We start from the raw sequence: 13,725 nt of genomic DNA, 5'->3' as shown, positions 1-13,725 counted from the left end.
GAGCCCGACGGGTCCCGAAATACTTTCAGGTTTCTGTTCGGGTTAATGTTTAATGAATAGCTTCGGGTTCGGGTCGGGCTCGGGCTTATAGCTAAACTAAAACTATATGCAGTAGCCTAGGCTCATAGACGCACGCACACATTACTGCACACGACAACGACAAAACAGCACAGAAACTTTGATTAGTAAAATAGCTTCGACAGGCTACTGACTCGCAATTTTATATTTCTCTGCAACGAGGGGGTAAAATTCTGTTTTTGATGTAACTAAGCCTCATTGCTTGTAGAGAGGCTCGCAGACGTAGGTTCACACACGCAACTTTCATCCCTATCTCGCTAATTCAAATAAATTATCTAATTAATTCAAATAAATGCGATCTTTTACCGCACTGCATCTCTGTGTCTGATTTAAAGCAGGCCGAATGCTAACGAGCCTTAACTGACGAAAATTACCATAATTTGCACGATGGAAGAATTGTCGTCTTGTCGTATACAACCATTCAAAAACTCGGCAGAATTGATAACTTTCATAACTGGTAAGTGTTTTTTCTTTTGCCTTGTGAACTGGCCGAGCCTTAATGATTCTGTTTATTTACATGTATTTGTTTACTGACCGTTGCATGCAATCGTGAAATACAGCATTTTTTTTTTTTATTGGCTATTCGTTGTGGAAAAAAAAAAAAAGATGTCGGGTTCGGGCTCTAAATTGAACTGTGCTGCTCGGGTCGGGCTGGGTTAGACGATCTCGAGTACGGGTCGGGTTCGGGCTTCAGTTTAAAGCTTGTGCAGACCTCTACTCCTGACCAGCTTGATCTGAGAGTCCCAGGGCTCACTCCTGAAACCGAGATGTTTGGTGTTCAGGGTGCTGCGTTTTGTGTTGGACTGAAATATTAGGCTAGAGATTCATTATCCAGATATTTTATAAGGATAGTTCACCCAAAAATGAAAACTGTCACTTATCCTCAAATAGTAGCCAAAATATGCAAAAGACATTTTGAAGAATAGTGAGAAAAACACTATGGAAGTCGGTGTGGATCAGCAACCGACATTCCTCAAAATATGACCTTTTGTCTTCAACACAAGAAGGAAAAAACTCATACAGGTAGGGCTGGGCGATATGACCAAAAAAATTATCACGATTATAAGATCACAAATTTTTTCATATCAGTCAATATCAATAATCATCACGATAAATGTCTTTATTTTTTTCAAGTTTAAAGGCAGATTTTTGCTCCTAAGTGAAAGATAAACTGTCCGTGTGGCGTGGCTCAAATGAGAAGCGCTCTTTCATTCCGCTTTTGGCGCATAAACATTATATTGAACATTTACCAAACTCTTGTTATCGTTTTATCGAAGGAAAATTATATCACGTTATCGATTTATCTGCCAGCCCTACATACAGGTTTAGAACAGCTTGAGGGCAGTTTTCATTTCTGGGCAGACTATCGCTTTAAACCGAAGTTGACAGTGGGCTGTGTCTTTAACACATGTGATGCATGGGTCCTGGGGCCAGCTGCATAAATTTAGCCACCATGCTACGACTGTGTCTTAAGAGCTAGTTTGACAAACTAGCAGCTGCCAAGGGGTAATCAGCCTTACTCTTCCAATACAGATCACAATAGAGGCCATGAAGAGTGACATCGATGAAGTGGCCTTGCAGGGAATCGAGTTCTGGTCCAACGTCTGTGACGAGGAGATGGATCTGGCCATTGAAGCCACTGAGGTGATGCCTCCTGGTGTCCTCTCCAGTCTGCTGCTCCGCAAACGCTCTCGTTCCTGATCAGTTGTTGATGTTGTGTGTCCTCAGGCCTCTGAACAGGGCCGTCCTCCAGAGCACACCAGCAAGTTTTACGCTAAAGGAGCTCTGCAGTACCTGGTGCCCATCCTGACACAGACGCTCACCAAACAGGTAAAGCTGGTCTCTGGGAAACCTGCTGCTTGTAAAGCTCATTTCAGTAACTTCCTTCTGAGTGAATCAACACTGAACCAAACTGAAGTGATCGCTGACAGTTAGTGTCATTACGCTTCTCACGCTGAAGAACTAAGACCTCGAGTCTCTCTCGCTCAACCGCATATACATGATAACCTTAGAACCTGGTCTTTTAAGTTAAAACTATTTAGTTATTAAAGCAATGTGACTACAAAAGCAGTAGTGGTAGTTATTTATGAGTGACCAATCAAAAATATGGCAGAGCCAGCAAATCACCCAGCACACAAGCTTTAGGTGCATTAATTAGCTCGGTCACCATGTTCTCTATCATATCTGATAGAAAACTGCTTCATATTTCACGTTTTCACTGTAACATTTGATAAATCCATGAGCTGATGCTTTTTATTTACAGTACCTGACACTGCTTTTAATAGTTGGCCTCGAGGGCTGCGTTCAGACTGCAGACAAAAGTTTTTCTTGTTTTTTAATGATTCGTAACCGTGTGAACAGCACAAACAACATGCAGTCAGTTTTGTTAGGTTCTGATTTGTGAGACCCTGTGTTTCTGTTTCTGAAACCTGAATTAGGGGTGGGCGATATTTTATCGTTTGCGATATACCAGTAAAAATTCTCCCTTAATCTCAGTTGAATCTTTGCGAATCCGTTGTTTGTCTGGAAGTGCCTGCTGTTGTGCCCTCACTGTTGAGTGTGCTGTGTGCAGGATGAGAACGACGACGATGACGACTGGAACCCGTGTAAGGCTGCAGGCGTGTGTCTGATGCTCCTGGCCACGTGCTGCGAGGACGACGTGGTGCCGCATGTGCTGCCCTTCATCAAAGAGCACATCAAGCACCCGGACTGGCGCTACCGCGACGCCTCCGTCATGGCCTTCGGCTCCATCCTGGAGGGCCCCGAGCTCAGCCAGCTCAAGCCGCTGGTGATCCAGGTAAGAGCTGGTGGGGGGGGGCTCTCTGTGTGTGTGTGGGGGGCTCTGTGTGTGACATAGAGTGTGTTGTCGCAGGCCATGCCCACCCTCATCGAGCTGATGAAGGACCCCAGTGTGGTGGTGAGGGACACCACGGCCTGGACGCTAGGACGCATCTGTGATCTGCTGCCCGAGGCCGCCATCAATGAGGTGTATCTGGCCCCTCTGCTGCAGTGCCTGATCGAGGGCCTTGGGGCCGAACCCCGCGTGGCCTCCAACGTCTGCTGGGTATGACGCCGCCTTTCACAGCACTGCTTTCATGAAGAGAAGACATGCCTGATAGGTGTTTAGTGATTTGTTGGAGTAGTTAAACCCGGTTGGCACCGAATATAATGCATCTTTAACTGCTAAGTACTTCAGTATTGGTACAGTATACATGATTCGTTGTACTTCCACTGGTGACCTTGCCTCAGCCATGCACACAATCAAATGCTTAGTTTTCTAATGTAAGTGCGTAGTCGTCAAGCACTCGATATAGTCTGTTGGGTTTGACTTCAACAAAAGGCAGCCGCCCCCTCGGACTCGTAGCACAGTCTAATCGATCAGTTGTGCTGTGATACGAGACTCACAGGTGCTGTTTTCAGGCTTTCTCCAGTTTGGCTGAAGCGGCGTACGAGGCCACAGATGCTGCTGACGATGAGGAGGAGCCCAGCACATACTGCCTGTCCTCCTCCTTTGAGATCATTGTCCAGAAACTGCTGGAGACCACAGACAGGTAAACCATGACGGGAGTCAAACAGCCGCCAACCTAAAGGGATAGTTCACCCAAAAATGAAAATCCTGTCATTAATTACTCACCCTCATGTAGTTCCAAACCCATAAGACTTTCATTCATCTTCAGAACACAAACGAAAATATTTTTGATGAAATCCAATAGCCCGAGAGGAAGGGAGGGGAGGGGGTGAACATAATCTGCATGAACATAATCATGATTATGAACATAATCTGCATAAACAGCACTGATTATGTTGCTGTCTATGGGAGGGTCAGAGAGCTCTCGGATTTCATCAAAAATATCTTAATTTGTGTTCTGAAGATAAACGAAGGTCTTATGGGTTTGGAACAACATGAGGGTGAGTAATTAATAGGGGTGCTCCGATTGATCGGCTACCGATCACTATCAGCTGGATCAAACATTGGATGTTTGATCGGGGGTCTCAGGTAAAGCTGGTCTCAGTGGCTGCTGTAGGGTGGTTTTTGAAACTCATTTCCAGCCATACACCATGTGTGCGTGCAGAAACTCCCCTCTGGGTTAATGAGCTTATCGAACAATGTGAAGTGATCACTGGCTCTCACGCTGAGGAACAAGACCTTGATTCTCTCATTCACAAACCACAGAAACTAGTCATTTCAGACTAGTTAAAACAATTTAGCTGTTCAAACCGTGTGACTACAGAAGTTGCAGTAGTATCAGTTATTAATGAGTGACAAATCAAAGATAAGACAGAGCCAGCAAATCAAGGGGAAATTGGCCTTCAGGTGCAACAAGCAGCTTGGTGACTGTATTCTCAGTATATCACATCCACAAGGGCTTTATTGCTAATAGAAAGCTGCTTCTACATATATTTCATTATAATTTGTTAAATCCATGAACTGACTTTTCTTTAATTTACAGTACCTGAAATTTCTAGTTTAATAGTCGGTCTCGAAGGCTACGTTCAGACAGGAAGAAGTTGATTGTTTTTTTTTATTCATAAATGTGTGAACAGTACAAACCACATGGGATCTGATTGTTAGATTCTGATTTGGGCCATATGTGACCCTGGAGCACAAAACCAGTCTTAAGGGTCAGTTTTTTTAAATTGAGATTTCTACATCATCTGAAAGCTGAATAAATAAGCTTTCCATTGATGTGTGGTTTGTTAGGATCGGACAATATTTGAAAATCTGGAATCTGAGGGTGCAAAAAAAATCTAAATATTGAGAAAATCATCTGTAAAGTTGTTCAAATGAAGTTCTTAGCAATGCATATTTACTGATCATAAATGAAGTTTTGATATATTTACAGTAGGAAATTTACAAAATATCTTCATGGAACATGATCTTTACTTAATATCCTAATGATTTTTGGCATAAAAGAAAAATCTAAAATTGTGACCTATACAATTTATTGTTGGCTATTGCTACAAATATCCCCCAGTGACTTAACACTGCTTTTGTGCTGCAGGGTCACAAATGTGGTACTAAGTCAGATTGGGTCGAGACACTGTTTCTGCTTTCTGAAAACTAAACCTCATTTTTGTTGACCAGCAGCTTTTCTTTGAACATGGTCAAGAATGATCAAAATCAGCTGTGTGACTGAAAGACTTGAGGAGTTTTGCTGTTGAGTCTGTCTGAAGGAGTGCGCTGTGTGCAGGATGAGAACGACGACGATGACGACTGGAACCCGTGTAAGGCTGCAGGCGTGTGTCTGATGCTCCTGGCCACGTGCTGCGAGGACGACGTGGTGCCGCATGTGCTGCCCTTCATCAAAGAGCACATCAAGCACCCGGACTGGCGCTACCGCGACGCCTCCGTCATGGCCTTCGGCTCCATCCTGGAGGGCCCCGAGCTCAGCCAGCTCAAGCCGCTGGTCATCCAGGTAAGGGCTGCGCTGGGCTCAGTGAGGGACATGGCTGTGCCAGTTCTGTGTGTGATTTGTTGAGTGTCTCTGCAGGCCATGCCCACCCTCATCGAGCTGATGAAGGACCCCAGTGTGGTGGTGAGGGACACCACGGCCTGGACGCTAGGACGCATCTGTGATCTGCTGCCCGAGGCCGCCATCAATGAGGTGTATCTGGCCCCTCTGCTGCAGTGCCTGATCGAGGGCCTTGGGGCCGAACCCCGCGTGGCCTCCAACGTCTGCTGGGTATGACGCCGCCTTTCACAGCACTGCTTTCATGAAGAGAAGACATGCCTGATAGGTGTTTAGTGATTTGTTGGAGTAGTTAAACCCGGTTGGCACCGAATATAATGCATCTTTAACTGCTAAGTACTTCAGTATTGGTACAGTATACATGATTCGTTGTACTTCCACTGGTGACCTTGCCTCAGCCATGCACACAATCAAATGCTTAGTTTTCTAATGTAAGTGCGTAGTCGTCAAGCACTCGATATAGTCTGTTGGGTTTGACTTCAACAAAAGGCAGCCGCCCCCTCGGACTCGTAGCACAGTCTAATCGATCAGTTGTGCTGTGATACGAGACTCACAGGTGCTGTTTTCAGGCTTTCTCCAGTTTGGCTGAAGCGGCGTACGAGGCCACAGATGCTGCTGACGATGAGGAGGAGCCCAGCACATACTGCCTGTCCTCCTCCTTTGAGCTCATTGTCCAGAAACTGCTGGAGACCACAGACAGGTAAACCATGACGGGAGTCAAACAGCCGCCAACCTAAAGGGATAGTTCACCCAAAAATGAAAATCCTGTCATTAATTACTCACCCTCATGTAGTTCCAAACCCATAAGACTTTCATTCATCTTCAGAACACAAACGAAAATATTTTTGATGAAATCCAATAGCCCGAGAGGAAGGGAGGGGAGGGGGTGAACATAATCTGCATGAACATAATCATGATTATGAACATAATCTGCATAAACAGCACTGATTATGTTGCTGTCTATGGGAGGGTCAGAGAGCTCTCGGATTTCATCAAAAATATCTTAATTTGTGTTCTGAAGATAAACGAAGGTCTTATGGGTTTGGATCAACATGAGGGTGAGTAATTAATAGGGGTGCTCCGATTGATCGGCTACCGATCACTATCAGCTGGATCAAACATTGGATGTTTGATCGGGGGTCTCTAAAAAGGCCGATCTCAAGCTGATGACGCTGCTGTGAGAGGTTTGGCACGACATGCAGCAGCACCATCTCACTCTCTGTCCAGCGCGGGTGAAATCATTATAATGCTGAAGGTGATTATATTATATAATGACGGATTAAAGCGTGCACACTGCACACGGTTACGGTCCGGCAGTGCGTTCAGGAGCAGTGTGTCTGCAGCAGTGCAGAGATCGTATCCACACCGAGTCTATTGCTGCGCTGCAAGAGCGGAATTAAAGTAACAGCGCATTGTTTGCAGTAAATATGAACATGGATTGACATGAAAATGTAGTAATTGCACGATAAATGCATATTAAAGTCTACTGCATTTCACAGTCAACATATACGGATTTTTGGCTAGGTTTAAAGGGAAAGAGCACTTTTAGATAAACAAGGCAATAATAGATGGCAGGTAGGAAAACAGTTCTTTATGAACGGCAGGATTGCTTGTAATAAAGATCTAAATGCAAAAGAAAAGGCAGTAGAGCTGACTATTTCTGTCAATGGTGAGTTTGTGATAACGTAAGAAAAGTAGTTTAAATGTTTTGCCACTTGCTTGAGCAACTTAATATATAAATCTAGAAGTAAATGCAAAAGTAAAAAGCATTGAATGATGTGTTGCTTATATTTATTGTGCTTTAACATGTCTGTGAAAGATTGTATTACTGTACTGTGTAAAAAAAAAGAATCAATGCTGAAAAAGCATTTTCAGTGACAATGTTTGGATTTGAAATCAAAATAATGGATAAATGTTGTGTTTGTGGTAAACAGCCATGGATCAATAGCGGACTCCTGTGTGAAAGCTGCTTCCCCTCACAAGAGACACCTAAGAGGGGAAGTCCCCCCGTTTTCAAAAATGAAATTCAGGCCCTGAATAAATGTCTAAAAATCTTGATTGGAGTATCACTATAAATAGTTATAAATGATAAAAAGGCTTTAAAAAGATCTGTAGTGGTGATCAGTATCGGCAGATACTGCTTTCTGTGATCGGTGATCGGCCTCAAAAATCCTGATCGGAGCACCCAGAGTAATTAATGACATAATTAAAATTTTTGGGTGAACTATCCCTTTAAGATCAGATGAAATCATCAAAATCTCTAGATTAAAGGAATGATCTGCCACTGTGTACCCGGTTTAGTTTTTAGTCTGAGATGACAGCCATAGGCCAGGGCAGATGAACGTGAGGCAGTGAAGCTTCTCCAGTGCGCTGACTCTGTCTCCTCTTCACTGTCAGGCCAGACGGGCATCAGAATAACCTGCGGAGTGCAGCGTATGAGGCGCTGATGGAGATCGTGAAGAACAGCGCCAAGGACTGTTACCCCGCGGTGCAGAAGACCACGCTGGTCATCATGGAGCGACTGCAGCGGGTCCTGCAGATGGAGGTGAACACATGGCGCTCGCTGCTTTATGTTGGGAATGATGTTCAGCTGATGCGCATTTCACCTAGGGCTGCGCGATAAATCGAAATGAATTGGAAATCGCGATTAGACCGAAGCTGTGATTGTCATGTGTATCTTGTCAGTGAAGCACGGTTCTGTGATCAGCAGTAAATCTCCATCTGAAGGCCAGAGAAACTCCAGAAGAAACCCGCTGCAGCTGAATAAACAGAAGATTCAACTGCTTTCATTGATTCAGTGTGACTAATAAACACACGACTACCACAATATATGGTTTATCTGAGCTCTTATTATAATTTTCATTACAATAAAGTACATCTATAATGCAATGCCTTTATCACTGCTTAAATACTATGAAATGTCTTATTCTGTGTAAGAAGCCACATCTCACAGAAGGATTTATTTCAACCACTCGGCTGATGTTATGAAGTGAGTTTGGAGTAAAAACATGTTATTAAATGTGGTGCTTTCAGATGGAGCAGCATTTACTACACAGCCGTAGTTCACTGACAAGCTACACGATGCCTTTATCACTGCTTAAATACTATGAAATGTCTTATTCTGTGTAAGAAGCCACATCTCACAGAACGATTTCTTCGATTTCATAATTGTGCGATTAAATTGTCTGCGATTATGAACGCGATATTGAGTAGCCTCTCAGTGAACTACGGCTCTGTAGTAAATGCCGCTCCATCTGAAAGCATGGGATGATGATTTCCTGCTGATTACAGAACTGGCTTTCGGCTGATGTTATGAAGTGAGTTTGGAGTAAAAACATGTTATTAAATGTGGTGCTTTCAGATGGAGCAGCATTTACTACACAGCCGTAGTTCACTGACAAGCTACACGAACAGCTTTCATAATCGCAGAACGATTTCTTCGATTTCATAATTGTGCGATTAAATTGTCTGCGATTATGAACGCGATATTGAGTAGCCTCTCGGTGAACTACGGCTCTGTAGTAAATGCCGCTCCATCTGAAAGCATGGGATGATGATTTCCTGCTGATTACAGAACTGGCTTTACTGACGAGGTACGCATGACAATCACATTCGATTAATCATGCAGCCCTAATTTCACCAACGGACTGAACTGAAAATCATAATTGACCATTTTGAATGTGGAGTCATTGTTTCGTATGAAAAAAAGCAAAGCTTATTATCTAATTCTTATCTAAATAACGTTTAGTGAAGTTATTCCTGCATCAACTGAAAACTGCTTGGACTAAAAGATAAATTATTTTGAATTCAATAATCCATATTGGCTCATCAAAACGAGAATGGATTAAAATAGAGAAGTCTGTGTTGATGAGCAGCCCTGTGGTTCAGGCTCAGACTCTTGCCTCTTTCAGAAGGAATTGAGCCGTGTGTGAGGATGAGGCTTGTTTTGTTGGCTGTAATTGAACTCGTCTGTCTCTTGTCCAGTCTCACATCCAGAGTACCTCAGACAGGATCCAGTTCAACGACCTGCAGTCCCTGCTGTGTGCCACCCTACAGGTGAGTGTGTGTGTGTGTGTGTGTGTGAGAGAGCGAGAGCGTGAGTGTGTGTGTGTGTGTGTGGGTGAGTGTGTGTGCCCTCGCGCTCTCATCTGTGTCCCGTCCTCCCAGAACGTGCTGAGGAAGGTGCAGCATCAGGACGCGCTGCAGATCTCTGATGTGGTGATGGCGTCTCTGCTGCGCATGTTTCAGAGCACCGCTGGCTCCGGAGGCGTTCAGGAGGACGCTCTCATGGCTGTCAGCACTCTGGTGGAAGGTGAGGGGCTTCAGTATGCTGCTGTGGGCCTAACATTTGGCTGCAAACATTCAAGCGGTGAACAGCATTAGCTAGCTGTCAGTCAGAGAGTCAAACTGAACACAGCTTTCTGCTACAAACAGGAGTTGTTTGGGGCCAGTGGGAAACTCTGTTCTTATCTAAACTAGGGCTGGGCGATAAATCGATAACGATAATTATTGCAGTATAATTTTAAAATGATACGAGGAGTTGGATAAATGTTCAATAATGTTAATGTGCCAAAAGCAGAACGGACTGTCTACCTGCTCGGATCACAGTTCAAACGGAAGCGCTAAGCAGCGCTGTGAGATCCAGTGTGAAGCGCTTGAATTCAGCGAACAACACCAATGACTTTTAAAGCCAGATAAAAGCGCTGACGAACAGGAGCAACACTGCGCAAAGAAGCAGTCAGAAGGGTTTTTAATCTACACATGTCTATAGATAGACTACAGTTTTCATACAGATGCCTAATAACCATCTAGTTTTATTTTACCATGGTATTAAGGTACTTGTCTGATATTACAGCTAAATTAAAATCCGCCAGGTTTGAGTCAGTTATTGTGTTTAATTTCTCTGGCCATGTTTCCACCTGGTGTTTTTAATGCCATCTCAGGTGGCCAGCGTTAAATGCAGTTGGACATGTTTTATGATCAGATCACCGCCTGCTCGCTGCCCTCTCACCTAACATGCTGGAGTTATGAGGAAGAGCTTCCAAACAATAGATTCAAGTCTTTCTTCCTTGTACCAAACTAACAGATATGTTCAGGATGTAATGTTAGGAGGAATGAAGAATCTGGGGGTTGACGAGCATCCCTCAGTGTCTTGATGGTATTTCCTAAAGCCATTTACTGAATGATTGAAATCCGCTTTTTCCCCTCTACCTTCCCTCTCTAGTTTTGGGCAGTGATTTCTTGAAGTACATGGAAGCCTTCAAGCCTTTCCTGGTTATCGGCCTGAAGAATTTTGCGGAGTACCAGGTAATGCTGGGGTAAAGCTGGCGTTTGTTGATGATTGTTCCTCCTGCTGCTCTGAGCTCAGGCAGCTCAGGATTTTATATCATCACAGAGAATCAGAGTCTACTTCACCTGGTGTGTGCCGACCCCACGGTCTCCTGTGGCCACACTGGACATTGCGGGACTCAACAGCTCATAAACCCCTCTAAAAACAAGTGACAGTGTGGCTTGTTTGTGAATGAAACCTTGAACAGTGTTCAGTGTGTGCTGTGTTGTGTGTGCGCTATATAAATGCATCATTCATTCATTCATTCATTGTGTGTGTGCAGGTGTGTCTGGCTGCGGTGGGGCTGGTGTGTGATCTGTGCCGAGCGCTGATGGCCAACATCCTTCCTCACTGTGATGAAATCATGCAGCTGCTGCTGGAGAACCTGGGCGTAAGTCTCCGTCTTTTGTGTGTGTGTGTCTACTGCTCATTTAAATCGTTTGATTCACAAGCTGTCCTGGCCGTTCGTTTGTAACTATTAAGGGCGTTGCGCACACAGTCCGAAGTTTCCATATGCATTTTTTCGTATTCATTATCCAAAAAATCCGTCACACATAGAAACCTTGCACACTGAGTTCGATGCGTATTAATTCATCTGTTGCGATAAAAAATTCACAAAACGGTACTAAATGGAGTCTTCAAGCAGTGAGGATGATTTTGTTGTCCTCTCGCTTCTTGAAAAGAGAAAAAGAAAGGAAATATTGGGTCCATCCAATCCTGAGATATAGAGAGGAAGGAGAGTTCCCTGGTTAAGGAGCAGCGGGATTATCCCGAGCGATTCAAAATGTACTTCAGGATGTCAAGATTGACTGCATTTTTGCTTAAAGGTGAAGACACTACTCGATGCATGTTCTGCAAGATTCCCCTTTCTGTCAAACATGTTTTATTGGGTTGTCCAGCTTTTAATGCATGTAGAAAACTCTTATGAAGCAAACTCACTTAAAGAGTGTATGATTTTGCCAGAAAATGTTTTAGAATTTAATGTAAAAACTCTTGTGTAGATCTGTCATGATAACTTTTTGTTGTATGATATATTGCCCCACAAATAACTGCGATAAGCTATATTGTAATTTTAAAGACCATTTTATGCCACTGAATATATAATCATAAAGTAACAGCATGATAATGCAAGAAGGCCTACACACTTCCAAATGACAACAAACTATTAATTTTTAAGAATATTTAGATCATGGAAATTAAGTATCAAAATATTAGATACCTTAAAAAAACCTGAATAAATAGTAAATAAACATTTTCTAACTAAATGTGCAAAGAAACAAGTAGAAAAAAAAAGATGTATCGTTGAAAAGAACAGACTGTCTTCAGAAAAGCTTCTATGTCATTTTCATTTTGTCTTTTCTCTAATGCCTGATTTTTCCATCTACAGATTTTTCCCAGACCTTCTTTTCTCTGTAAATGAAGGGTGCAAAACACTAAGATGTCTGTATGCACAAAGGCACAGATCCCTAAACAAGACCATATCTGCAGATGAAACTTTTTTTTTTTGTAGAAGCATTTTTTAAAATGTGAACGAGCACCTCGTGACTACACCACGTTATGTACGAGAAGCTGCAAAAGACACAGGCACAAGTGGAATGTACAAAACATGGTGACATTCATTTTGAAGTAAATATAATGGGCGATATATTGCGTCACCAAAAATGACTGAGGTCATGTACATATATTACATATATATCGCGCGATAAGTCGATATATTGATTATTGCGACAGGCCTACTCTTGTGTAATATAACTTGTTTGTTTGCTGTTATACTTGTATTTTTTGAGTTGTTTTTGCCATTAAAATATCCCAAGATGCTGACATGGCATTAAATAAAAATATACTACTACTACAGAATGGCTCAGTTTGATGCTTTGCTAGTGATACTAGAGCCACATATTAAAAAGACCATCAATTTCTGTGAACTCCGTGTGCAGGGATCTTTACAGTGTTCAACTTGATAATCGCCATTCTGGATTTTGCCGTTCGCTTGCACGGTGGCTCTGAATTGTCAAAACACCTTTCAAAATGCTTGCTACAGATGCAAAAAAATGCAGAAAATCGAACGTTGAGTGACTGTGAGGTCGTATTTATATTTCAATGTGCGAAAATTTCTGACTCAATGGCCTTCAGCCTTGTCGGTTGAGTTACGACGGGTCAGATTTTACTGTGCGAGTTGTGTGGGTTAAAAGGATGAACAACAGAAATGGTTTAAATAAGAATGGTGTATTCACAATGAACTCAAAACAACACAAAGAGGTTTGCTCTTTTAATCATATTTGTGTGTAGTGTAATATTCTGTGGCACTATAGCACCCCTAATTAGGAGGTCAAATAATGCATTAAAGGGGTCATATGATGCTTCTAAAAAGAACATTATTTTATGTATTTGGCGTAATGAAATGTGTTTATGCGGTTTAAGGTTCAAAACACATTATTTTCCACATACTGTACATTATTGTTTCTCCTCTATGCCCCGCCTTTCTGAAACGTGTCGATTTTTACAAAGCTCATCGGTCTGAAAAGCGAGGTGTGCTGTGATTAGCCAGCTATCCAGTGCGTTGTGATTGGCTGAATACCTCAAGCGTGTGACGGAAATGTTACGCCCCTCACCATACTGTGATGCCCTGTCCGGCCGGAGCGACGAGACAAAAACATTAAAACCCATTACAAACCAGGCATTCGTTGCATCCAGTGGGGATATAATTACGGATTATAATGACTTACTGTCTTTTCACGCAGTGCGTTGCATCTCGCACATAAACATAAAACCATGTCTGCATTTGTGATCGGAGAAATGACAAACAACAAGCCCTACTCTACACTGCTCAAAACTCACGTTTGAATC

General features: G+C 43.0%; 1 protein-coding gene across 1 annotated transcript in view; it reads left to right on the top strand.

The window, feature by feature from the left end:
* The window catches only part of LOC107570969 (importin subunit beta-1-like), a 46,526-nt gene that overhangs the window by 14,115 nt on the left and 18,686 nt on the right, over positions 1-13,725 (top strand). The window contains exons 10-17 of the mRNA XM_016257253.1: positions 2,651-2,875; positions 2,951-3,142; positions 6,119-6,249; positions 7,947-8,094; positions 9,534-9,605; positions 9,717-9,861; positions 10,774-10,856; positions 11,162-11,269. Of these exons, the coding sequence (XP_016112739.1) occupies positions 2,651-2,875; positions 2,951-3,142; positions 6,119-6,249; positions 7,947-8,094; positions 9,534-9,605; positions 9,717-9,861; positions 10,774-10,856; positions 11,162-11,269 (1,104 nt within the window). The remainder of the gene's footprint in view (positions 1-2,650; positions 2,876-2,950; positions 3,143-6,118; positions 6,250-7,946; positions 8,095-9,533; positions 9,606-9,716; positions 9,862-10,773; positions 10,857-11,161; positions 11,270-13,725) is intronic.

The sequence above is a fragment of the Sinocyclocheilus grahami genome, unplaced genomic scaffold, assembly GCF_001515645.1.
Source record: "Sinocyclocheilus grahami isolate Dianchi unplaced genomic scaffold, SAMN03320097.WGS_v1.1 scaffold1526.1, whole genome shotgun sequence".
Lineage (NCBI taxonomy): Eukaryota > Metazoa > Chordata > Actinopteri > Cypriniformes > Cyprinidae > Sinocyclocheilus > Sinocyclocheilus grahami.
The sequence above is the reverse complement of the archived record's forward strand: the minus strand, read 5'-3'. Positions and strand labels throughout refer to the sequence as shown.